Source organism: Haliaeetus albicilla, chromosome 22, assembly GCF_947461875.1.
Source record: "Haliaeetus albicilla chromosome 22, bHalAlb1.1, whole genome shotgun sequence".
Classification (NCBI taxonomy): Eukaryota; Metazoa; Chordata; class Aves; order Accipitriformes; family Accipitridae; genus Haliaeetus; species Haliaeetus albicilla.
Genome location: NC_091504.1, coordinates 5794385 through 5817574, shown reverse-complemented (window position 1 = coordinate 5817574; position 23190 = coordinate 5794385). Strand labels below are relative to the sequence as shown.

The 23190-nt window shown below is 42.0% G+C and overlaps 1 protein-coding gene across 1 annotated transcript; it reads left to right on the top strand.

The window, feature by feature from the left end:
- Positions 1–417: 417 nt before the first annotated feature.
- LOC138690611 (poly(A) polymerase gamma-like) lies at positions 418–23183 on the top strand. Its single transcript, XM_069810667.1, has 23 exons — positions 418–1089; positions 2974–3170; positions 3943–4046; positions 4492–4689; positions 4770–4848; positions 4942–4999; positions 9910–10068; positions 10145–10211; positions 10884–10965; positions 11048–11157; positions 12390–12443; positions 13513–13624; positions 14312–14401; positions 15033–15171; positions 15328–15400; positions 15486–15606; positions 15924–16008; positions 16417–16470; positions 18861–18980; positions 19320–19429; positions 21760–21881; positions 21974–22143; positions 23066–23183. Exons 1-23 carry the CDS (start codon positions 1085–1087, stop codon positions 23181–23183), a joined length of 2427 nt encoding a protein of 808 aa, XP_069666768.1. The 5' UTR covers positions 418–1084.
- Positions 23184–23190: the final 7 nt, after the last annotated feature.

Genomic DNA, 23190 nt, shown 5'->3' with positions numbered 1-23190 from the left:
AGAATCGTGTGTTGCTGTTCCATGGTTCTTTTTACAGTAGTTTTCCAGCTGTATTCCTCGTCCCCATGATAAAGAGTGTTGCCAGTATTTCTTTTTATCTTAGAATACACATGGTAAGGATGGTTGCTGGATGTCTCATCCTTTTTAAGGCTGTGAAGGCATGCTCTGACAAGGCCTTTTCCCAGACCCAGGTATTCAGGGATGCAAGGTGTGCCTATCCCCATCAGCTCTGTGAAGGATTTAAGAGAGCTTGTGCGCCTGAAGGCTGAATGATGCTTCTGTGTCAGAAGCTGAATTTCCGCCAGCAAAAGCAGCTTCCCCGACTCTTTAAGCTGTGTGTCCTTTTAATGCTGCAAAATGTAAATAAGGATCCTTGCGTACATCTTTCTCAATTAAATGTGCAGTGGATGCCTTCTCGTTCAGCTCGTCTGGAGCTTAAAAAGCAGCTTAAAAATACCGGACAGGGTAATTTTTGGTGGATGTGGCCTGAGCCTGCTTGGAAGAAAACTGGATTGGTTACACAAGTCTTTATGTGAGGCCCAAAGAGAGCCTAAGGTTTTGAGTGCCCTCGAATGCTCTTTTCAAGTAGGTTAAGAGGCACATATACACCCTGTAGTGGTGTAAGGACTCCCCAGAACATCTTCAGGACAGTAAGCCACTGTTTTCATGCAACCTCAGCTAGCGTTGTGCTGCTCTTTGCAGGATCGGGTGAGCGGTGTTGTCTTTGGCTGTGTGGGCTTAAATGTGTTTCTAATGTGCATGTCAAATAATTGCCTGTTAAACAGACTGCCAGTGCGGCTGAAGCCAGTGCTTCCGAAGAAGGTGAAATAGAAGCTTTGAAGATAGGGTCCTGCTGTGAATACGATCCAGTCAAGTAAGTGTTGATTGTGTCCAATCTGATCTTTGCAGATTGTGGAAAAATTGCAGAGATGTTTGTTTTAACAAGAGAGACACATGCCTACCTCTTTGTTTTTTTCCCCCAGACCATTTAGTTACCCGAAGAAACCCTCGGGTCCGCCTCTGCCATCATCTGCTTGCTTTCGTTGCAGAAAACGTGGCCACTACATAAAGAACCGCCCGACAAATGGGGTACGATTGTGGGGGACTTGTGGTGTTACTTAGTTTTTAATTGTTTTACCTTGGCAGTTACGTAACAAATACATGGATACTCATATTAAGACTTGTTTCTGTTGGGGTGAAATGCAGAGGTTGTATGGCAATGTTGCAGAGGCCTTCAAAATTCCAGGGGAAGCTGGAATTATAAGTGTGAAATTTTCTTTTTCCTAGGTTGTAGACATTCAATATATCCATAGGTCTTCCTGGGTGAACTTTCATGCATGTTTTTATATCTTTCAGTATTAGTGGAAATGTTTCTGTTTTCCACTCTTTTTAATGGCAGTTCACAGTTTTTATTATTTTGTACAAACCCAAGACATTTCTCTCTGCCCCATCTATTGAATATTTGCGTGTTTTAATTGCACTAAGTCCCTGGTTGAGTATTGATGCCATTTAAGCGTAGTCACTGAGGGTATATGCGTGAGGTCCGAGTTCAAACTTCACGTGTATGGACAGTGAATGTAGGTATCTGCAGTGAGTGATTCAGAGCACCGAATTAGTGTCTCTGAACTGCGCTGTGGAGGAGGAGCAGCGGGTTTGTGTCTCTTCTCTGAGTGGATGGTGAGCTAAGGGACATGTCACCCTTAAGGAACCTGAAGTTAAGCCAAAGAATGTCGCTTGAGTTGAAAACCCTGCTCAAGCCTTTGGAACATCCTGGCTATATTTGTTTAGGAGAATAAGTATTTCAGTTGAGCATCCCTTACGCTAGGTAAAAGGAGAGGGTTAAAGGCTTTTGCTGCTTAAAATAATCACTGGAAAGTCATTTTAAGTGTGGGTCTTGAGGTACGTCTGCATTTCTTTTCTGAAGAGGACACCAATTTTGAGTCTGTTGCCAGAATGAAAAAGAGCACAGGAATTCCAAGGAGTTCTGTGCTAGAGGTACCCGATACAAAGGGTGCTATGCTGACAAACACTGGAAACTATGCAGTACCAACTATGAAAGCGTAAGTGTGGAATTAAGTGGACTGACCAAAAAGCGAACGAGAGAAACCACGCATAAATATCTGAGTGGCAATGCCACCGAGTTGGCCAGCATCTGTCGTTACAGGGGAGGAAGCACTGTCATTGTATCTTAACCTTAAAATCTGTGATGCTTTCTAATGTTAGAAGAGGGTGGTCCTACTGTTCGTGTCCCTGGAATTTGGTTCAAGTTGTGGTATGCCAAGAATCTGTGTTTCTGCAAAACATTTCAGTAGCGTTTACAGTGGATTTGTTCTCTTTGAAAGCTCATTTTGCTTCTGTTTTATGTTTCAAAGGCTTCTTGCCAAGTTTAACAGATGGCTGTTGGACTGAGATTTCCTCCCCCTCTGACTTTTCTGAAATCCCATGTGTGAAACAGACTGAAGTTTTCCTGTTGCTATACAGTGAGAAAATACTGCCGTGTGCTGACAGGAGTGGCTGTTTTAAAATGACCATGGTAGCACTTCTGGTTTTCCGTCATGGATCTCCTTCTGTAGAAGCTGTAACATAGACTTCTTGCTTTTATAAAATGTAATTGCTCGGAGACTAACGTTAATGCTGAGCCTGCAATTTACATGCATCCTCTGGCAAAGGAGAGGTGGGATTCATTTCACCTGCTTTCTAGCTGTGCAAAGATTATTTTTCTAGTCCGAGCTTCTTTCTGAGTTGATCCAATGAATGGGAGAGTTCTGCAGAAGGAAGATTGTTCCTCCCTCCCTCTTCTAGTGTTGTGGCTATAGAAAAGTAGTTTAAACTAAGCGCCTACCTTTTAGGAGGCTAATGTGGAGCGAGAAGAATTCCATCTCTTCTCTTGCTTTGAGAAAATGCAAAGCTTGGAAAAGTTTTCCTCTACCCATCTTTAACTCGTTTCTTTTTCCTTCCCCACCCCTCCTCCAGGGAAGCTTATGCTAGAGGAAGGATGGAGAAGCCTCCCTTTTTACCAGAGGAGCCGTCCTCTTCTTCCTCCTCCTCCTCCTCCTCTTCCTCCACCTCAGACGCTCCTGTTCCAGAGGAGTTGTCATGTCTCATCTGTAAGGACATAATGACTGATGCAGCTGTTATTCCCTGCTGTGGCAACAGTTATTGTGACAAATGTAAGTGTTACTCCCATGTTTGTTAATTGTAGACTCGCATCTGATTTTCTGAAAGCAGAAAGAGGAGGGAACAAAATTACTTTGTTACCAGTTCTATTTTATGCTGAAGTATACCCTGAACAGGAAAGGGCTCTTCTGGTATCAAGGGCGAAAAAAGCCAGGAAGCCTTTTCCCCTTTTTAGGTACCTAGTTAAGTCTTCTTTACAAGCGGAAGGATGCGTATGAGGAGAGTGGCTAATTGTGCAGGGGATTACAGTATTAGATACTGAATGCTTTTAGTTTGTCCACAGCCCTTTGTCTCATACAAAATTATATAGCCAACTCTGGTGAGTTACAGTGCTCTGCAACAAACGGATAGTTAGGCATTTAATCCACATTCTTCTCCACGGGAGAGTTGGTTAAAACCTTCAGAACTCGAACCTCCTAATGGTTTTTTGAACCTACTAATGTTTTTTTTTGAAATGCATTTTGTTCATTAACCTTGAGGTTGGGGACTTCTCGCTGTACTAGATAGTGGGGAAAAAGACTAGTTGCAACATCAAGACACAGCCTACGCTACATCTTCAGATGTTCCAATGGTGAAATACAAAACTGTATAGTTATTTGCTGCATACTAGAAATTTTTTACACTATTGAACATTTATAGCTTCACGCTCTCAGTTCAAGACCATATTCACCCATTAATCATATACATGTCTTTATGATTGGTGAGAACCCCCAAAACTTCCTTAGTTTGGCTAAATGCTATTTTGATTATTCTAATTCTACACAGGTATTAGAACAGCATTACTGGAATCTGAGGACCATATATGCCCAACGTGTCAGGAGACAGATATTTCGCCCGATGCTTTAATTCCCAACAAGTGCCTACGCCAGGTAACGAGTTTTACATAAAGTGCTTGTAAGAAAAGGCTATTTGTAAAAAGCGGAAAGGGAAGAAAATATTAATTTACATCTCCTTAAGCAAGGCGTAATTGAATAAGGCTAAATTGACTTTTCAAATACACTATTTGTTGCTGTCACAGAAGCTTACGACTCTTTAGAGACGATCTGGCAAATTCAGGTCCCGCTCTTACTGAACACGATTGCCTCGCTTTCACATTTGGCGTTAACGCTGAAGTACTTTAAATTCAGGTCCTCTGAGCTACCGGTCATTAGTATCAGTGTTCAATGTGACGTGTTCATACATCTGTATGTTGGTTTCTTTTAGGATTGATGGCATTTACAGGAATACACGAGTAATTTTCCTCTGTGAAGGCTTTTGTTTGTATATCTGCTGAAGTTTCATCGTACCTTCTTGTAAATGCTTTTCTGCCTCTAGGCTGTGAACAACTTCAGAAGTGGAACTGGCTACACAAAAAGGCTCCATCAGCAGATTCGGCAGCAGCAGTGGCGGCAGCAGCAGCCGCCACCGCCTCCACCACCACTCATGACTGTTACACCTCCTGCTGTTCTGGTGAGTGCCGCTGAACCATCTACATCTTCCTCTCTGTCAATCAGCAGTTTGTTGGAAGAGAAGGTAAGCTTTATTTCAACATATGCAGTGATTCTTATATTGTAGTAGAGCTTCTTTTCCAACTGTCTGCGTTTATTCACAAGGGCTGTCGGGTTCCTGTGCGAAGACAAGCAGCGTTAGCAAGTTGTCTGGGCCCCCAAGGACAGTCAATACCCACCACTGGTAAGGAACTGTAACTTTAGAATTCCTTTCAAAAAATTATCTTCAGATCAACTGAATGGGATTTTTTGCTTTTTCCTCTCTCCACTCCAAAAGGTCATCCGGGGAGAGGCAGTACAATTGGCTCAGCGGGTGGCAGACCAGGCTGGGAACTGTAAGTATTCTACAGAAATTCAACGTATTACTACTTGTAAGCTGTTAAACGAGGCCGTAGCACTTAACTTCTGCAACAGCTGATTCATAATGCAGTAAGTATGCACAGATAGTTGTGGAGAATACAAGCGCTCGTTAATTTTTCAATGGCCTAATTTGAACTGGCTTTAAGAAGGGGGATCTGTGCTTGCAGTGAAATTATTTAAAATAAACCTCCAGGACCTGATTGAGAAGAGGACTCTGACAAAGGAAGTCTTTTTGAGGAAACCAGAATTACCTATCAAAATTAAATACAATTAAAGGATCAGGTGGAAAGCCACCCTTTTGGTTACTGGCTGAACAGGGCTGTAGAAATTGATTTCCCAGTAGGAGTCAGCCTCCAACATTCTTTTTTTCTAACAACTTAGTTGATGCTGATTGAGCAAATTCTTGGAAAAGTCAACGCTGTTCTGTTATGACCATTTGGAATGTCTTCGGTGTAGTCAGCCCAAATAGCCAAGCTGCTTTCTCTCAGTTGGCGAGAGAGGAGTCTGTTTTATCTGTGATTGCAGGGTCAGGTCAGTCCTTCCTTTTGGTATATATGTGTTATAGATAGATAGATTGTAAGGGTGCCCTGTGTTTATAAAATCTTAAGATAAATCGAAACAAACCCCAGGATCCATCCCACAGATTGTCTAAAATCTCCAATTGAGTAAGCAGGAGAATAACAGGTTGGGGACAAGAGCAGGCCAAATACATCATGGTGAGGCAACAACGTAGGAAGCGTGCGTGGAAGAAGATAAAAGAAGCTTGGGAGAAGATGAGTTACTATCCGTGCAGTACTTTGCAGATCAGAAGCGTGAAGTGTTGGCACGTGCGAGATGGGAGTCTCTTTTAAGCCTGGGCAGCCTCCATCCACAGTCGCAAAGCTGAGTCTGAGGAGAGCAGACTGAGGGAAGTGTTGGGGGTGAGGATGTGGAAGGCTAGTAGGAGGGTCAAGAAATGAGTGTAGTCTCAAATGAACAGAGAGCAGGGAGAAAAAGGCTTCAGTTGAGAACAAGAAGTGCTTGCCACCACGCTCCCGCTTCATTGGCTTTCCTCTTTAAAATGAGGGGAGAGAGAGTAACAAACCGTGACGCATGTGTGGGGGTTTCTTTAGAAGCTCAAATCGAGGCCGCCCGAACAGTGAACGTACCCAAAGGACTCGGGCCCCAACACTACCAGCATCAACACCAGTCTTTGTGCCTGTGCCTCCACCTTCCGTGTATCCTCCAGCACCCCATGCGCTTCCTCTTCCACCGGGGCTACCACCAAGCCCGTTTCCTCCTCAGTTTCCACCTGGTCAGCCTCCGTCTGCTGGGTACACTGTCCCCCCTCCAGGATATCCCCCATCTCCTGCAAACCTGTCATCAGGTTGGGTACCAACAGCAGTACCAACGGCTCATTCAAATACCAACCCAACGAGACAAGCACCTCCTTTATAGAGTCATATGTAGGGTTTAGGGTTATTCCATGCGGGGCCCGGACGATAGAACACCAATATGATGATTAAAGTCGCCAGTTTATTGAGCCTAGCTGATCATTCTTATACAATTCTCTAAGTTGTTTAGAAGCTTTGATTGGCTGCTGCATGCAAGCATTTGGTGTCCACGCGCACAAACATAAAATGTGATTGGTTATATCGATACTGTCCACGCGTATAAACATAAGATACAGTTAGTTATACTCGCTCTGTACACGCGCATAAACACAGGACATAATTGGCTATATTAACTAGAGCATGAGAAACTTGTCTCAGTCCAGTTGGCCAAGATAAGCCCCTGGATTGAGGTTGTTGGTGCCAAGTTCCCTTTATCGTGGAATGTGCACCTGTGTTCTTCTAATTGGGATGTTTCTTCTTCTATCTTCTTGTTTATTCTGTTCAAGGCCTTCTAAAGGTGTCTGGAACGCTCTTGCGACCATGAGCTACTTTCAGGCCCAGTAACTAAGTTCCATATAATTGAACCCTACAGTCATAGAATCATTTAGGTTAGAAAAATTTGTCAGAGCCCCTGGTTTTAACGTAGTTATGCGTAAGGTTCTCTGTGCGTGTCTCGGCACTGCGTTGTCACCATAAGCTCGTAACGGCCTGCGGCTGGGTGCTGCTCTCGGGCTACCAACCCAGCTTCAAGGCAGAAAAAAAGGTGGCTTTCTCTGAATGCTGTCGTCGGGAACAAGGTGCTTTAGCTTGCCAGCAGGTGTCTGCAGGCTATTTTTAGCATGAGTTTGTGTGGTAGGAATGGGAGGTGTAGGTGGTTTTACTTCAGTGAAGGTCATGGGGTTTGGGGGTTTTCTTGGTTGGTTGGGTTTGGTTGGTTTGTTGCTTGGGGGTTTTTTGGTTTGGTTTGGTTTGTGCTATCAATTTTGGGGGTTCAGGAGCTAATTTGCAGTCATTCCTCCTCCCAAGTGGTGAGGGTGGAAAAGGCTGGAGTGATACATTTCTACCTGGCTGGAGGCAAGCCAACCTCATGAGTGGGAGAGACGCATTCACGGTGAAGGCTCCTACACCGCCCTGATGGCTGAAGGCAACTCCCTGAACTGTAATAGTGTAAACTTATCCGTTGTCTCTCGGAGTATGCAGGAGAAATGGCTCGCAGCTTTGTGAAGCTATAAAGGAGCGACGAACCTTGGAACAAATCAGTTGAACTTCTTGTACAAAATTGGGATCTCTCGCAACAGAAGTATGTTGGAGGTGTTCCCTATGGTGGACAAATCATAGCAAGAGTTGGCAAAATATTAAACTGCCACAGACTTCTCATTTAAACAGAAGGCTGGTGGAGGAATAGGTAGTATGCCACGTATGCTACTTTGTCTCATAAGATCTCTTCTTTGTATATGCCTGGCAGCCTGGTACAGTTGAGAGAGAGAGGAGGAAGGTTTTATGTCTTTAATTATTTATTTAATTAATTCTAAAAGGGGAACGAATTCTATTGGGCATAAGTCACTCTCTCAGTAAAACTTTCCAAGTGCCATTTTCCTCAACTTTTAAGGTGTGAGATCAAATTTTCAGTAATACATGCAAGCAGCTGTAAAATATCTACTATTGACTAAAAGAATTGGCTCTTCATAATATCAGATATATCTCATTGATATTGTCCTTTATGTCAGTCTCTAATTATAGCCTCTGTAGGAAGAATGGAGCAATGAAAGGCAGCTAGGTGGTGGCCTTCTGTACGCTGGAAAGATCTTGGATGCTAGCAAAGTCTAGAAGCCATTCTTGTGTTGTGCAAACTTTCTGAAGTGCAAGTTGTACGCTGCAAGTAATACGTAAAGCATGTAGGAAGTTGCTGCTGTAGGCGTTTTAATTTAGATGTAATGCACAGCAATTAAACATAGGCTTTCCTTCTGTATTTGTTATGAAAATGGTATCATAAGAAGGAAAATACGCATTAGGAATATTTTTGCTTATGAAGTGGAAGTTGACAATGCCTATAAACAAGGCAAGGCAAATTAGGTCAGGGCCTAGTTACACTTGAAAGTAAACAGCCGTTCTGACTGGGGAGACTAGTTAATAGGACTACAGTCCTAATACCACCCCCCACCCCCTCCAGCTTTTTGGAAAAGGCCTAGAAAAAAGTTTGAAAAATGAGCTCATAGAGAAGGGGGGTGGGGGAGCCCACTAGGTGACTAAAAGCTATGTCTCTAGTTGGACAAAGCTACTCTGCGAGAGAGAAATCCATCTTCCCTCAGTGGCAGAGTAAAGGCAACAATTAGAAATAAGGAGTTGTAATAAGCTATCTTTTTAAAATCAAGTGTTGAGGCTGTCCTTTGAGCATTTCCTCATCCCATTCCAGCCAAAGTGGGTCAGATACCTTAAATAGTTCTAAGCGTCTCTTGACTAACCCAGCTAAGATTTGGAGCTGTCCATTTGTGAAGTAGGAAAATAGCCGGTTTGAATAATGCCATCATTAATCCCTGTAGCCTTAGGGTCTGGATATGGACTCTTTGACAAGCACGATGAGTTGTAGACCTTTTTAATGTGTGTCCCCTTTTGCTACCAGTGTTTCTGTAGAGACCCTTGATCCATTAAGTACAGTTCTTACCTCCTGTGCCACTCCTTTCTCTCTCCTGGTTTCAGCTGGTAATGCTCTGCCTAACTGGGCAGTGAGCTAGCTAAAGCAGATTTGAGCACCTTCTACAAACAGAGCTTAACTTGTGCTGCTCTGCGTACATCTCTTGGATTTAGATTAAACCAGATGTATGTAGAGCTAAGCCTCTGAGCTATAAAAATGGAACGCTGTGTTAAGAGCACAAGGCTCTGCTAGCAACATTAGCTGCAGATTGGTTGATGTTTTCCTTCATCCTCTTCCATAGACAAAACCAAGGTAATGCTGAATTTACTGCAACAACTCTGTTTAACAGACCACTTTGTCCTTGCTCTGCAATCAACTATAATGTCCTTTCAGAATCAGTAGAAGCACAGCAAATACATTGAACTAAAAGAAGCCAGTGTTAAATTGTCTTGTTTAATGTGATCAGGAAGCTGATGGGAATAACCTTAACTCAAAAGTGCTGTGAAACTGAAATGTGTCCAAAACTTGTGCTGTACGTAGTGTCACCCTTAGTGGATTTCAAACCTTTTCATTTCCTGGCGATCAGTTCTAACTGTCTAGCGCAATGCAAATACGCTGTCTTCAGATGGTAGCAACTTGGATCTTTTCTTATATCCACAAGTGCTTTTTAAAGACGTAGTTTCTAAGTTAGGTCAAATTATCTAAAAACCATAAGCAGGATCTTTTTTCCCTCATTTATGTTAATGCTGGGCAAAAGGGCAGAAGCTGATTTGGAAACCTGTAAGCGGAAGGGTGTTTTGCAGTAAGGTGGTGGTGGTTGTTTTGCTGGTTTTTGTTTTTTTGTTTTGTGGAGTCTTTGGTATTTTATTTTCTCCCCCAGTACTCCTAGGCTGCAGAACCAGCCTCCAAGGCACTATGGAATTACTTCTGCAATTAGCTTGGCTCCTCCTACGGATATAGATTCCATTCATACTCAGAAGCTGCTTGAAGCGATGAAAGCATTGGGGGTATTTGAAGAGGAGGAAGAACTGAATCACAGGTATAACAAGACTGTAAAATTTGTTAATGTCCTGGGGGTTTTTTTAGGGCAAACTTAACATGAGTTTTCTTTACAGGCTGGTCGTTCTTGGTAGACTGAATCACTTGGTCAAAGAATGGATTTCAGAACTTGGTGAGAGCAAGGTAAGGTTTTTTGATAGGTCCTTATCAAAACAGCTGAAGCCTTTTTGTTTCTTCCAAAGGCGATACTAACTAGGATTTATGCTAAAGTTCAACATTTAACTTCCTTCTTAAGTATCAAGGAGATCTGTAGTAAGAGCCATTGAAATAATGTATAAAAGATACTTCAGATGAAGACCTTCAAGTCCTTGGGGCACTGAACAAATTTGTGAAGTGGCTCTATCAGTTGACTTGTAGCGGTTAACAAAGCTGAAACAAGACATTGTGGGGGGAGATAGATGGTAACTGGGCAGTAAACTTGCCCCAGACAGCCTACAGCACTCAATCTAGTTTGAAATTATTACTCTAGACTTGCCTTTGGTATGGCTCTTAGATGGTGTTAATTTACGTGGGTCTGCTGCAGGGAAGACTGATAATAGGTCTTAATTTGTTTAAATTGATGAAGCGACTGCTACATTACTCACCTTTTTTGTTGCTGTTGTTTGTGAGTTGCAAGCACTCCCTTCAGAAAAACAGTATCAGTCTATTAGACTAACAACTCGGTATGGGAGGGAGAAGACATTGTTTATGGAGGCTGTTGTAGTCTTCCTAAGTAACTTATATGCTAGTTAAACTTGCACGTAGGTCAACGTGTATCTTCTGTTCTCCAGAAAACTCTTTCTCTTCTACCCACAGAATCTTCCCCCTTCAGTAGTAGCAAATGGTGGTGGTAAAATATTTACGTTTGGTTCTTACAGGCTTGGAGTACACACTAAAGGTAAACTTTTGTTGTCTGGTCATAGTTGTAATGTTTGAAAGTGTCTTCCAACAGTAACAGAAGAAATGGCATCTCTTTGCAGGTGCTGACATAGATGTGGCTTGTGTTGCTCCTAGACATGTAGAAAGATCGGATTTCTTTCAGTCGTTCTTTGAAAAACTAAAACGTCAGGAGGAAATAAAAAAGCTAAGAGTAAGCAAGCTCTCTCCTTGATAGATTGTGCAACTCCGACAATAAGAATATTCCTGTTAAAGACTCCTATTGGTAGTGATTGTCTTACAGACCAAAATTAAAGAGGGACTTGTTTCTGAGCCCCTTGTAAAATACTGTCTACGCAGCAGGAAAGTGTTGAAGTCAAGCTTTTGGTTCCCTTCCCCAATGACTGTACGTCCAATGAGAATCTCTGTGGTTCACTTCTCCCCTACCCATGGTTTGGGAATGAGTGGGCTATAGTATCCAAAAGCAAGGTTGTCCCTAGGAGCCTTGCTTTCATCTTAGCTGTAGCAAGGGGCTTGGCAAGAAGGTAACTGCATGCAGGTAGAGGAAGGGGCAGCCTGAGAGCTAAGGAAGTTGAATGTGATGTGGAAAGGTTTCTGTCAGTACCTTTGCCATGGTGTTCCTCTGGGTGTACTTTAGGACCTCTAATTCATTCTTCTCTGGTCCTGTTCTTCTCTGGCTACTCAGCCTGAGACTTTGTAGAAGAGACGCACAGTCAGCTTTGCATAAAGTCAATAGGAGCTGTGCTGTGACTATACAAAACTGCCTTGTAAAATGACCCTCTGGTGCACATGTTGTGTACCTTGCGTATAGAACCGAACTCCTGAGAAGTGTTTCTCTCTGCCTGGTCTTCCTTGTGCAGACATTTTGAAAGACTTCATATGCATAGCTAATGAGCCTTTGTTTAGGTGACCGAAGACAGACTCAGTGGGCTGTGGCACCTTTCTGACAAGTGGTCTACAAAATTGAAAACTGTCCCATAAGGTAGCTGATAGCATCTCAGGCATGGTAGAAAATAAAAATACAGGAGGCTAGCGCGTGCTGTCAAACGCGGACAGAATTTCCTCGCTTTCTCTGGATGTTAACCAGTAGTAAGATAGCTACAAAAATCTCTTGCTTTTCTTCCTCACCACCAAGGTAAGTACCTTACAACCTCTGATGCTGATGGCTCATTGTGCACTGTTTGTTCATTACAATACATGATCAGCCTCCGAATCTCTTGGCTAAATAACTTGTTAAAGCTAGTATTATACCATCTTAGTGCTTGCTATACTGCTTGCAGCTTAGGAACAATTCTTTTGGTTTGGAAGCAACTCAGTCTTTATACTGAGTAGTTAGCAGTGTAAATTCTGCATTTGGTCGTAGTTCAGGAGAAACATTAAAGTAGCAAACCATGTTTTCTTACACAGTTATCCTCTCCTTTCCAGGCAGTTGAAGATGCATATGTACCAGTTGTCAAGTTTGAGTTTGATGGCATTGAGGTAAGCATTTGTTTATTTTTTTTAAGTGGGTAAATTTTTTCTTGCTTTGGAATAGGATAACTTTTCCAGGGAGCTGTGACTGTGCTATATTGGACCGCAACGTATCCGAGGAGAAGACATTGCAGTAGAACGGGAGCTTATAGGAAAATAAGCCCCTAGGGAGCCTAGCAGGCATGGGAGCATCAGGGACATCTTTTTCTAGACCTGTGCTGTAGACCAGGGTAGCCTGCTTGAATAGCATTTATCCCTAGGATCGTGCAGAGTGGGAGCAGAGGCGGTGTCCTTGCTAAGTCTTCTTAGCTCTGCCAAGCTAGGTACCTACAGAGGGATGTGTACAGTGTAGTTCACTGTACGAATCATGTGAGCAGACTAAATGTTTTGCTGCAAATCCAAAATGAAGTGGTCATGGGACAAACAATCTGGAAAAGGGAAAGTGAAAGTACTCATTTGCCTCCCGCCTAGGTTTGTCAGCTGCAGGAATCCAGCTATCTTGAATACATCCTATACAATGAATCAAGACCTGCCTGCTGTAGTACCTAAGCAAGTTACTGCTTGGTATCACTATCACGAAGAGATTTATTCAGTGACCTTTTTGTGGCCTTTATCTGGTACAGACTTTCACAGGATAATCTTCTTGCCTCAGACTGTACTAAAATCCAGATACTTCAGGATCAAAAGGGCTTACTGCATAAAGGAAATGCTCTCTCCTTTGCTGAAGGATAGTTGAGGTGACTGAACTTAAGTCTTAATTCTGTGAATAATTTTAAGTTCCCTTTTGATTGAAACTCTAAGTCTAGAGTAATCTTTTCCAACTTAAAATGCCCTCTTCCTTTCCCTGGCTTAAAAAGAAAGGGGTGATGCAGTGAAGGCTTTGTAAATAAAATTGGGAACTTCTAGAAATTACATTGAGTCTTCTGGCAAATAAATCCCTTGGGAGATGTATCTATAGTCACATAATTCTAAATACAAATGTTAACCACTCTTTTTAGACTTGAGGAACTGTCCCCCACCAGTGTGCTGTTTGCAGACTGCGGGGCATTCTAACGGTTGGCACTTTTTTCCTCTTAAGATTGATCTCGTGTTTGCAAGACTGTCTGTGCCAACTGTTGCTGATAATCTTGATCTCAGAGACAACTCGTGTCTCAGAAGCCTGGATATAAGATGTATACGGAGCTTAAATGGTAAGCATATTTGCACATCTTTAACAAGAAAATGTTACTAAAGTTGGTATGGAATGCACGTTACACACCCCAAGTTTCTGTACAGGATGCAGAAACTGATCCCCTGTATACTTGAGATCTGAGGAGGTGGCGAGTGGGCTTAGATTTAGCTGTTTCAAGTTGTGTGTTTAGATAGACCTGTGTTTCATGTTTCTTTGACTGGGGTGTGTGTGGTGTTCCAGTTTGCCACAGGAACTGCTTCAGATGAATAGGTAGAGCACTTGATAGAGAAGAATGTGTGGTAGTTCATTAAAAAAAAAAAAGGATATTTAAAATACCTGAAGCCGAAGTTGCTCACTGTTTAACACGGACTGGTTTAATTGTTCCTGGCTGTTGAAAGAAACCTAGCTTTCGGAATCCTGTAGAAGGGCCTTATTGAAAATTGTTGGCTGTAGTCTAAAGTATGAAAAAGCTGTTGGGGGCACCAGTTGCCTGAGGTGATACTGAATGTGTAACCTCTAATTTGTTATGTTATGTGTCTGTAAGGTTATGTGTAACCTCTGATTTTTAAGGTAATACAAAGCAAGTAATGCAAACTTGTTTTCATAGACTTGCAGGACAAACTGTAAGCTATTGATCCAGTATAGCACAGAACTGACTTGTACCTGCTACCAGGAAGTGCTGTACTTCAACTGTTTTTTCTTACAGGCTGCAGAGTTACTGATGAAATACTGCACCTAGTGCCAAATAAAGAGAACTTCCGGCTCACGCTCCGTGCAGTTAAACTGTGGGCAAAACGTGAGTAATGTGATTGTTTGTGATCTTTAAACTTTTCAGAGGCACCTCGTGCTGAAAAAACAATAGCGTTAGAAGTCCTTCATCTTTGGATAGCTGTTTAGATAACAGGTTTTAGTTCAAAACCTGTGTTTTGGTTTAGATTCAAGGACTGTCCGTGGGGTAGATTCTGTGTTTTTTTTAATGGGGGTAGAGTGGGGAGATGAGGGGAGTGCCTACAAGACAAGGTGCTGCATTGCTTACCAGGAACCTGACTAGAAAGGATAAAAATGCCCAGTGAGGTATAAAAGCTTGATAGATAAGGAATAAGAAAATACCGTTTGCGCATGTGACTAGAGCAAGTGCTAGAAGAATGGCAGAACCTTCTTCTTAAGGGAAGTTGGAGTGAAGCAGTAGCTGTAGCAGTGCAGGCAAATTTCAGAGTAGCAGCATTTTGGGAAGTGGTGTGGTACCGATTCTTTTTCTCATCGCTGTAAGGACCAACAGTTTTGGCCTCGTTGCACTGCAAAAATAACTGACTTGGAGGCTGAAGGGTGCTAGGTATTCTATAGATTGTGAAGGTGGTGCTGTAAATTTGAAGGACTATACTTGGGCATGGGAAGACTACAGGCTAAGGACAATGTCTGCATTGTAGGACGTGGCATTTACTCCAACGTGCTGGGATTTCTTGGTGGGGTTTCCTGTGCTGTGCTAGTAGCGAGAACGTGTCAACTCTACCCAAACGCTTTGGCTTCTACTCTGGTGAACAAGTTCTTCTTGGTTTTTTCAGAATGGTAAGAGCTATTTATGACTATTTTGATTTGCGTAAAGCAGTAACACTTTCTGAGGTGGTTCTTTATGTAAGATTTAGACCAACACCATTCAGTCCTACCCTGAATTACATGGCAGAGTTTTAAATGGACGGTCAGTTCCTGGCTTTTCTTGTTTAGGGAGTGGCCAAGACCTGTATTGCTGAAACAACAGGAAGAGAGCAATCTTAATTTACCAGTATGGGACCCCAGGGTATGTAGACATGGAATTTGGAAGCCTTTAACCTTTCTTCTAAGCTAAGCTGCTGGTGCCGAGCACAATTGTTTTAACATCACAGGTGAACCCATCAGACCGATACCACGTAATGCCTATCATCACCCCAGCCTATCCGCAGCAGAACTCTACATACAACGTATCCACATCAACGCGAGCGGTAATGGTGGAGGAGTTCAGACATGGTAAAGTTCTTTCCATGCTTATTAACTGCTTAAAAGGTGTAATTCTTGCAATATGAAACCACATTACCTGACTTGGTTATATTCCGTGCGGTGTTGTGCCCTTTTAGGCAGAAGAGTTCTCTGGGAAGTATACCTGTTGCAGGCAACAAGGGACCAGTTTTACAATGAACTGTTGTAGTAGGCCTGTATTGTGTCAAGGGAATTCCTGCGTTTTGATCTGTCAATTACTGTTCAAAACCTTTCTCTTATGAAGTTTCTATCACGCTCTGCTAGTCTTAAAAACAAAATGGTAGTAAGGTTTTCAACCTTAATTGTAGGTCTTGCAGTTACGAATGAGATTCTCCAAGGAAAATCAGACTGGTCAAAGCTCTTTGAACCACTGGACTTCTTTCAGAAATACAAGTATGTATGAAATCTGTTACCTGAACTTGAAATGATTGCCGTACTGGTTAGCATAGTGAGTTTTAGCTTGCAGTCGAAATACGAGATGGCATTGATATGTTTGTTTTTCAGAAGCTGGAGGTAGTCATAGGAATTTTGGTAAGGATAAGTAGAGGGAAGATAGAAAAACTGTTTGTGTTTTGCCACTGACACTGTTTTTATTAAAAAAAAATCAGCTCTGATACTCAGAAGGCAGCAGAACGCAATTCTGAAGGATGTAATCAGTTTTTCTTCAGTTAATACTGTGCTGCCTGCAGGATATAATGTGTCTTGTCTGGAAGTCATTTTCTATACATTTAAGGCAGTTTTGGTTTCATCTGAAGGAATATCAAGTCCTGAGCTAGGATGTTACTTTTTCTTTTCTTCTAGACATTATATTGTGCTGACTGCTAGTGCCTCTACTAAAGAGCATCACTTGGAGTGGTAAGTCTTGCTTTGAGTGTGGGTTCAATACATCATTGACGCTCAATTCAGTGTTGCGCTTCATTTGGTTAATACAGTTCACAAAAATAAAGTATTTGACTGTGCAGCTAGGCATGGAATACAGTACGGAGTTAAGTAGACAGTTCCTCAGCAAAACTAAAAGCTTTCTTGTGAAGGGAAGTTAGCATAAGTTATCTTGCTGTTTAAGAAGTTAACCTAAAGACCTAAGTCATGATGAGAAGGAACAAAGAGGGTTAGTGTGCGTATGCTCTGTGTCATCTGGAGAAGCAGATGCCAGGAGTCTAAGGAGACTACTTACCCAAGGCTACTTCAGTTAGGAAGATGTTCCTTGTTGCAGAGACTGAAGTAAATGGGGATTACTTGATGTCATCAGATGCGTAGTGGACACTGGAGAGCTTGATCTTTTACTGACTTACAGAGCAGTGGTCTCCAAACTTTTGTGCACTCCTGTGAGCAAAACAACAACAAAAATAGTCATTTTTGAACACATAGTTGCGGTCTATATCTACTTCTTTGCAAGTTACGTACACATTACTGAAGCTCTAATCTTTTCTTCCTGGACCCAGTGGATTGTCTTGTGCACCCCCTGGGGTACGTCCCCCCCGACACTTTGAAGACAACTGTTGTAGAGCCTTAGAAGACTTGGTTTCATAGCTTTTTTACTGGATGTAATATTTAATTTAGGACTAGATTGCACTCAATGCTAAGTTGCTCTGGTTAGGTAGTCCGCCTGTTCCAGAGCCTACTTTTCTCCAGTGAAGTGAAACAAGGCTGTTTAATCGGGGTGAAACCTGACCGTCTGCACAGAGTACCTGAATGCTGATAAATAGTGTTTACTGAGTTTTAATCTAGTAGTGTGCTCAGGCATCTTGTGTTTAGTGCTGGAAATGATCATCTCAGCATGCTTGGTAGTGGATAGGTAAATTGCAGGAGTGCTGATCTACTTTGTGAAAGGTAATGTGAGAACCACTTCAACTGTGGTTAGAGAACATGACTGCTTCTGACATGGTATTTGTCACTGTCTCAAGGGAGACATGCCAATAATAACTTGTTGAACCTGTGTGAATGGGCTGACTAACTGTGAGTCTTGAAATAAGGGGAAACGGTGAGGAATTAAGGTACTGTAATGTGTGTGGTGTTCTTATTCTGAAGAAACGAGTGCTTTGCCTGCCTTGCTCAAGTAAGCAAGGAAAATAGCTGTGTGTACCAGACCCCTGTTCTGAGGACACTTTGGTTATACTTCAGGGTTTGGCTTGCAGTTTAAGGCAAATGATTTAATTCTTGTGCTACCTCTGAAAGACATCTTCTTTCCTGTTGAAAAATAGCTCTAGTAGGTAATACCTCTTACCTGAACTTGTTAATTTGTTCACTTAAAAATCGTGTCAGCTACAGCTTGATGTCAGTCACAGTTAGGTATGCAACAAGGAGTTATGGGCAGAGGGCTTAGAGCCAAATAGTTTTTAATGTGACATGTTTGAAGTGAAGAAGGCTTATTGTATCTCACAATAAAGATGGGGAAAGTTCTGGCTGCAGTAAAAGCTGACGTTTTTGCAGTGACAGAAATGGCAGCAAACGGGGCTTAGTTTTGCATCTGGGAAAATGAAAAGCAGAAGACAAACCTGCTTCCGTTTGCTCTAAGAACAAGTTTAGTTCACCAGCTCTTGAATGGATTTGGGAATAGATGGCACATCTCTGTTGTTCATCAACATAAGATACTTGTGAAGAACGTACAGAGTTCTGACTGCTTTCAAGGGTAGCAGTGTTTTAGGTAGAAGGGTAAAATGCCAGTACTTCAATAGCCTTTGTGGTCATGATACATTTCTTGGGTAAGTCTCTGATGAGACTGTGTTGACTGGATCGTTTGTTTATTAAAGGAACTGTATTCTTCAGTTTGGCTGGAAGAGGGTAAACTCTTTTCACAGGTCAATCTGCAGGAAGAATAGCTTCTTTACTCAGGTGTAATGGAAGAGTTGTGCTCGAGCCTTTTCTAAACGGTTGTTCTCCTTGGTCTTTGGGGTAAAAAAGAAGTTTTGCTGCACTTCAAAATGCAGCCAGAGGTGCTGGGAATCTGCTTCTTGTTGATATTTTCATCACAGGTTGTATGTTGAAGTGTTGTGTCTGACCTGTTAAGAGCACAAGTTAAACTTACTTACTGCCTCTGTCTTTGGAAACTTTGAAGCTCCAGTGTCCCTGGAAACATCTCCAGCTCCAGTGTGTGTGATATAAATATCTAGTATCTGCTCAGCTGAATGAAACTTACTACTTACTGACTGGTTAGCATTTTTGTACTAGCATTGTATTGTAAGAAAGCATATAACTACTGTGCTGGATACAGTCAAAAATGAGTAAATGTCTCTTGTTCTTATCAGGATTGGCCTTGTGGAATCTAAAATTCGTGTGCTGGTTGGAAACTTGGAGAGGAATGAATTTATATCTATTGCACATGTAAAGCCACAGTCTTTCCCTGGCAGCCGAGAACTTTGTAAACAGTGAGTTTCATTACTTTTCTGAACTGAAGTGTGGCTGATGTATTGTACCTTGTTTATATTCCTTCACCTCAGCTTACCTGTGAGAGATGCTCAGTTACGTACCTACTGTTTTGTAGGTACGAGGTGTGACGGGCAAGGTTCTGAGCATGTAGGATCTTTTTAAAGAAGGGAGAACTTGAGAGAGGAGTTCTCGGAGAACTTGAGTATGGGCTGACTCCAGTCTTTAGCTGCTGCGTACAACTAAACTGTTTTGCTTAATCCCTTCTTGAGAGTAGATACTAGCACCCAAATAACTGGCATCTGTGCATAAATGATAGATTTGTGACTCTGTCTTTTTAGGAGTGGATATGTGTCAATGTGGTTTCTTGGAATCGTGTTTAGGAAAGTGGAAAATGCAGAAAGTGTTAACGTTGATTTAACGTGCGTTATACAGTCATTCAAGGATACAGGTAAGCCTCTATTTTGCTCTAGTCTCGTAGGGTTTCATATTTTTTTATTCTAGTGCAAGTTGCTTCGCAAAGTGAATTGTGCTTCCTTCTGGTATTAGCTATTAGCTATTTCTGTAGCGCGTGACACGTAGAAGATTAGCCTTAGAAACATACTATTTTGACGCTTTGGCAATGTAAGTCCACCTTGAAACAAAAGTGTGTACTACGGTCCTATATACCATATCCCATATGTGAAATAACAGTTCTGCAGGTCATGGTAAACGATCAGAAAGGAACTGCGATTCCTGAAGTGGACAGTCAGATGTGAAGCCAGGAGAGAGATGTCCATTTACTGGGTGTAGCTACACTTGTCAAAAGCAGTTGTCAGTTGCTGAACTTTGGAAGTGGGAATTAACTGTATCAGGCTCTAAAATAAGTTGTGAATGCCTGTTGACAGTATTGTTTCCAAAAGAACAGTTTGTGTATGATACCATCCCAGAACTTTGAAAGGCAGTGAGTGGTCGCATCGTAACGACATGCAGTCTTGCACGTCGAGCTCCATGTTCATCTTACTTTATTCCTTTTGATAGATGCAGAAATGAAGTAATATCGCAAGCGTTGTTAGATAATGCTAGAATAAAGGGGGTTGGGGCTGAGCAGTCGTCTGAAAGTATAGGTCTTTTCCACAGTCTGTTTACTTCTTCCCAAGCTGACTGCTCTTGTGCCTTTCAGAAGTGCACGTGTGCTGTGAGGCTCATGCCTTGCTATCATAATGACAAACTAAGGAAATCGGGTTACTCTTCTGAAGTGACAAGTGTGTTTGGACAAAAAGTTCTAAACAGTGCACTCCTTTAAACTCTTCATCAGTGCAAACAAACATTTCTCCATGGTACCAGCGTGAGCTGTGTGTTGTGTTGCTCAGACAACATGAGTAAATGCAGTAAAAGCGGACCTTCTTTTTAGCTCACGCTTTGGGATATGAGAAAAGCACAGAAAATAGGCATCAAAACGCTTGTCTGAGTTTCAGGCCAGGTGGGGTGACTTCCTCAGACTTGCACTGTTACCCGAACTGATGCTTGTCTTGTACGTTACATCCAGTGGCACTGTGTTTGAATGTTGTGGCAAATGTAAATCACGTCAACAAGGTTTGTGTACTGCTGAGAGGCTAGAACTAATGTTAAATCCTGTATTTCTGTGCACAGACTTGATTAGCAGAGCTGTGCGCTCTCAGTTTAGTGAAGCACAGCCTATCGTGTGTTTCAGATATAGGGTTTGAACGCAGAGAGGTTGGCCAGAAAAGGTATTTCTTGAGAGGTGTGATATCCTTTGGCAAATGTGGGAGTGACCAGTAGTTACGTGCAAGAAAGCTTTTATCATGTGCCTTGACTTTGAGAGAATATTTTTAGAGGGCAAAGTTGATGGGCTCAAGAGTATAAGGCTCACAGTTTGGAAGGCTTTTGTTAAATGAACTTGATCTCACTTTTCCATAAAAACATTATTGAATTTACTTTGAAGCAACTGTTCCTGCTGGTGTGAATGTTCATATTTGTGCTTTTATTTCACTTCTAGATCTCCTGCAGAAAGACTTGTTGTAAGCCTTTTTGTTTGGGTTGCATGTCCTTCCTTTGATTCCCACTCTGTATGCTAGTAAGCTGACTTTCCAGCTATGCTCACGACAGGCTTGTTAAACTTGTCTAAATGTGCCTTAATTCTGTAAAAACTGCTGTGCTAGTATAGCGTTTTTTAGTTGCATGAAAGGTTGTTTGCAGGCACTTAAGAAGAACTGGTTTAAATTGTAGTGGTTCTGATAAGTCAGATGTCCTTCAAATCCAGTCTGTCTTGGACAGGTAGAGTTTTAACACCTAAATTACTGAAAAGTTGTATGATGTTACAGAACTGTTAGGAAAAAAACGCACAATCGCCACTGTAAATATCAAATAAACAAAACTAGTCTGAATCTTGAGTAAGGTGTCTGTTCTCTCATCAGCTGAGCACAATTGGGTTGATTCAGAAAGTCATCGAGATCTATCTTCAACCAGACAACTAAGGGTTAAGGAGTATGATCTCCTTCAGGTTAAAATCAGCTCAGAGGTGAGCTGCATGACTAGCAAACCACAGCTGTAACTGAGCACATAAATGCATGTTTGAACTTAAAATAGCTGTTACGTATCTGGTCTGTACTGGATGTGAAATGGGCACCTGGGGTCACTTTCATCTTGAGACAACTTCTTGTTCTTTGTTTGGGCTGGGCAGACTTCAAGGCTTGCTGTTTCTAACAAAACCATGTGTAACTTTGACAAATACCCAACGCAAACATTCCCACTAAGCTACAACACTAAATTTCCTGTTAGTTTACAGCCAGGCTAACTACCTCAGTGTGCTAAAGGAAGGTATGAAGATCGAGGCAGCTCATGTGAAGAGAAAGCACCTCCACCATTTTTTGCCTGCAGAAACCTTACAGAAAAGAAAGAAGGTATAATAAAAATTGGGCTCTTCTGGCAATATTTTTTTTTTTTGCTTTAATAATTACTTGAAGACTTCATTATTTTGATGTTGTTGTTTCAGCAAAGCATGCCAGGTACTAGTCAAAATGCTGGTGGGCTTCAGCGCAAAAGGACTTCTTCAGATGGAAGCTGTTTGGACAGTTCCAGAGACACGGGCTCCAGAACACCAGATAATTCCTCTTTGTTACATAAGATTTCTAAAGTGGACACCTCTACAGCCGGGAGAGAAAGGTTAGCACCATAACCTTAAAGCTGTGAAGAAGCTGCTTTTTAACTGACTCGCGATGTGAATGAGGTCTAGGATTTCCTGTTTGAATCTGTGTTGTTCATAAGCATGTGGAGGGCTCTAATGGCGTCAGGAACAAAGCTGTCATCTCCTTTGGGCACGTGGGGGGAGGCAGGTTAAAGAAATCCTTGAAAAAATGAATTTAATGTACAGGAAGACATGTCAGAAGAAAGGAGAAGTGGATACCGGAGGAATTATTTGGTCTTGAATGTAGATCCCCTTGGGCTAGTGTGTAACTTGAAGCCGGAGTGTTTTTTATGTAGGTAATTTTGTTCCTTCTAACAAAAAGTATGGTTAATGCCAAGCAGTATGATGTTCTGCTGAAGTGCTGATCTTGATCACAGCAACACTAGAGCTGCTGCTGCCTTGGTGCAGCAGTATGAGAACTCGGGCAGTAAAAGTGTGTGTCACTTCCTGGGAGGTCTGCTTGTTCATGAGCTACTTCAGCCCAGGAGGAATATGTAATCTTGAGAGTAATAGCCCAAGAGTACCAAATGTGTAATGCCTGCTGTGTTCAGACCATTTGGTACTGTAGGAGTAGCATTAAAAATAAAATAAAATGGGATGCCTGTATAGGTAGAGCAGATACATTCATGAAAAGCAGTACAGAGTGCTGGATATACTAAGCTGGAAGACAGTACAAGTACATAGAGACTGACTAAAAAAAAGGCTGAAGTTTAAATTTGCGGTCTGAAGTTCAGCAAAATGAAGATCTCGTGCTAGATTGCCTGTGAGTTTTTGTTGTTTGGTAGAGCTGTGACAATGAGCTAAGAAGATAGACATGTGTCTTGCATGGGCTTTCTGGAAAGGAAATGTATAGTATTTTACAAACGAGCATTTTATAACTCTAGCATCTGACTCTTACAGAAATGCTGTGTACCAGAAATCTAACGGTGCTAACAAGAGAGAGAAGCTACCTCGTGTAGCTGTGCCATCAGTGTCTAAGGGACCCTCCATTCCTGTTCCTGATTCAAGTATGTATTGACGTAGTG

Bases quoted from the DNA above. Each gene is read 5' to 3' on its own strand.
- LOC138690611 (XM_069810667.1), top strand. The intron at 10,966-11,047 runs GTAAACTTTTGT...ATCTCTTTGCAG, and splicing joins GCTTGGAGTACACACTAAAG to GTGCTGACATAGATGTGGCT. The intron at 11,158-12,389 runs GTAAGCAAGCTC...TCTCCTTTCCAG, and splicing joins AGGAAATAAAAAAGCTAAGA to GCAGTTGAAGATGCATATGT.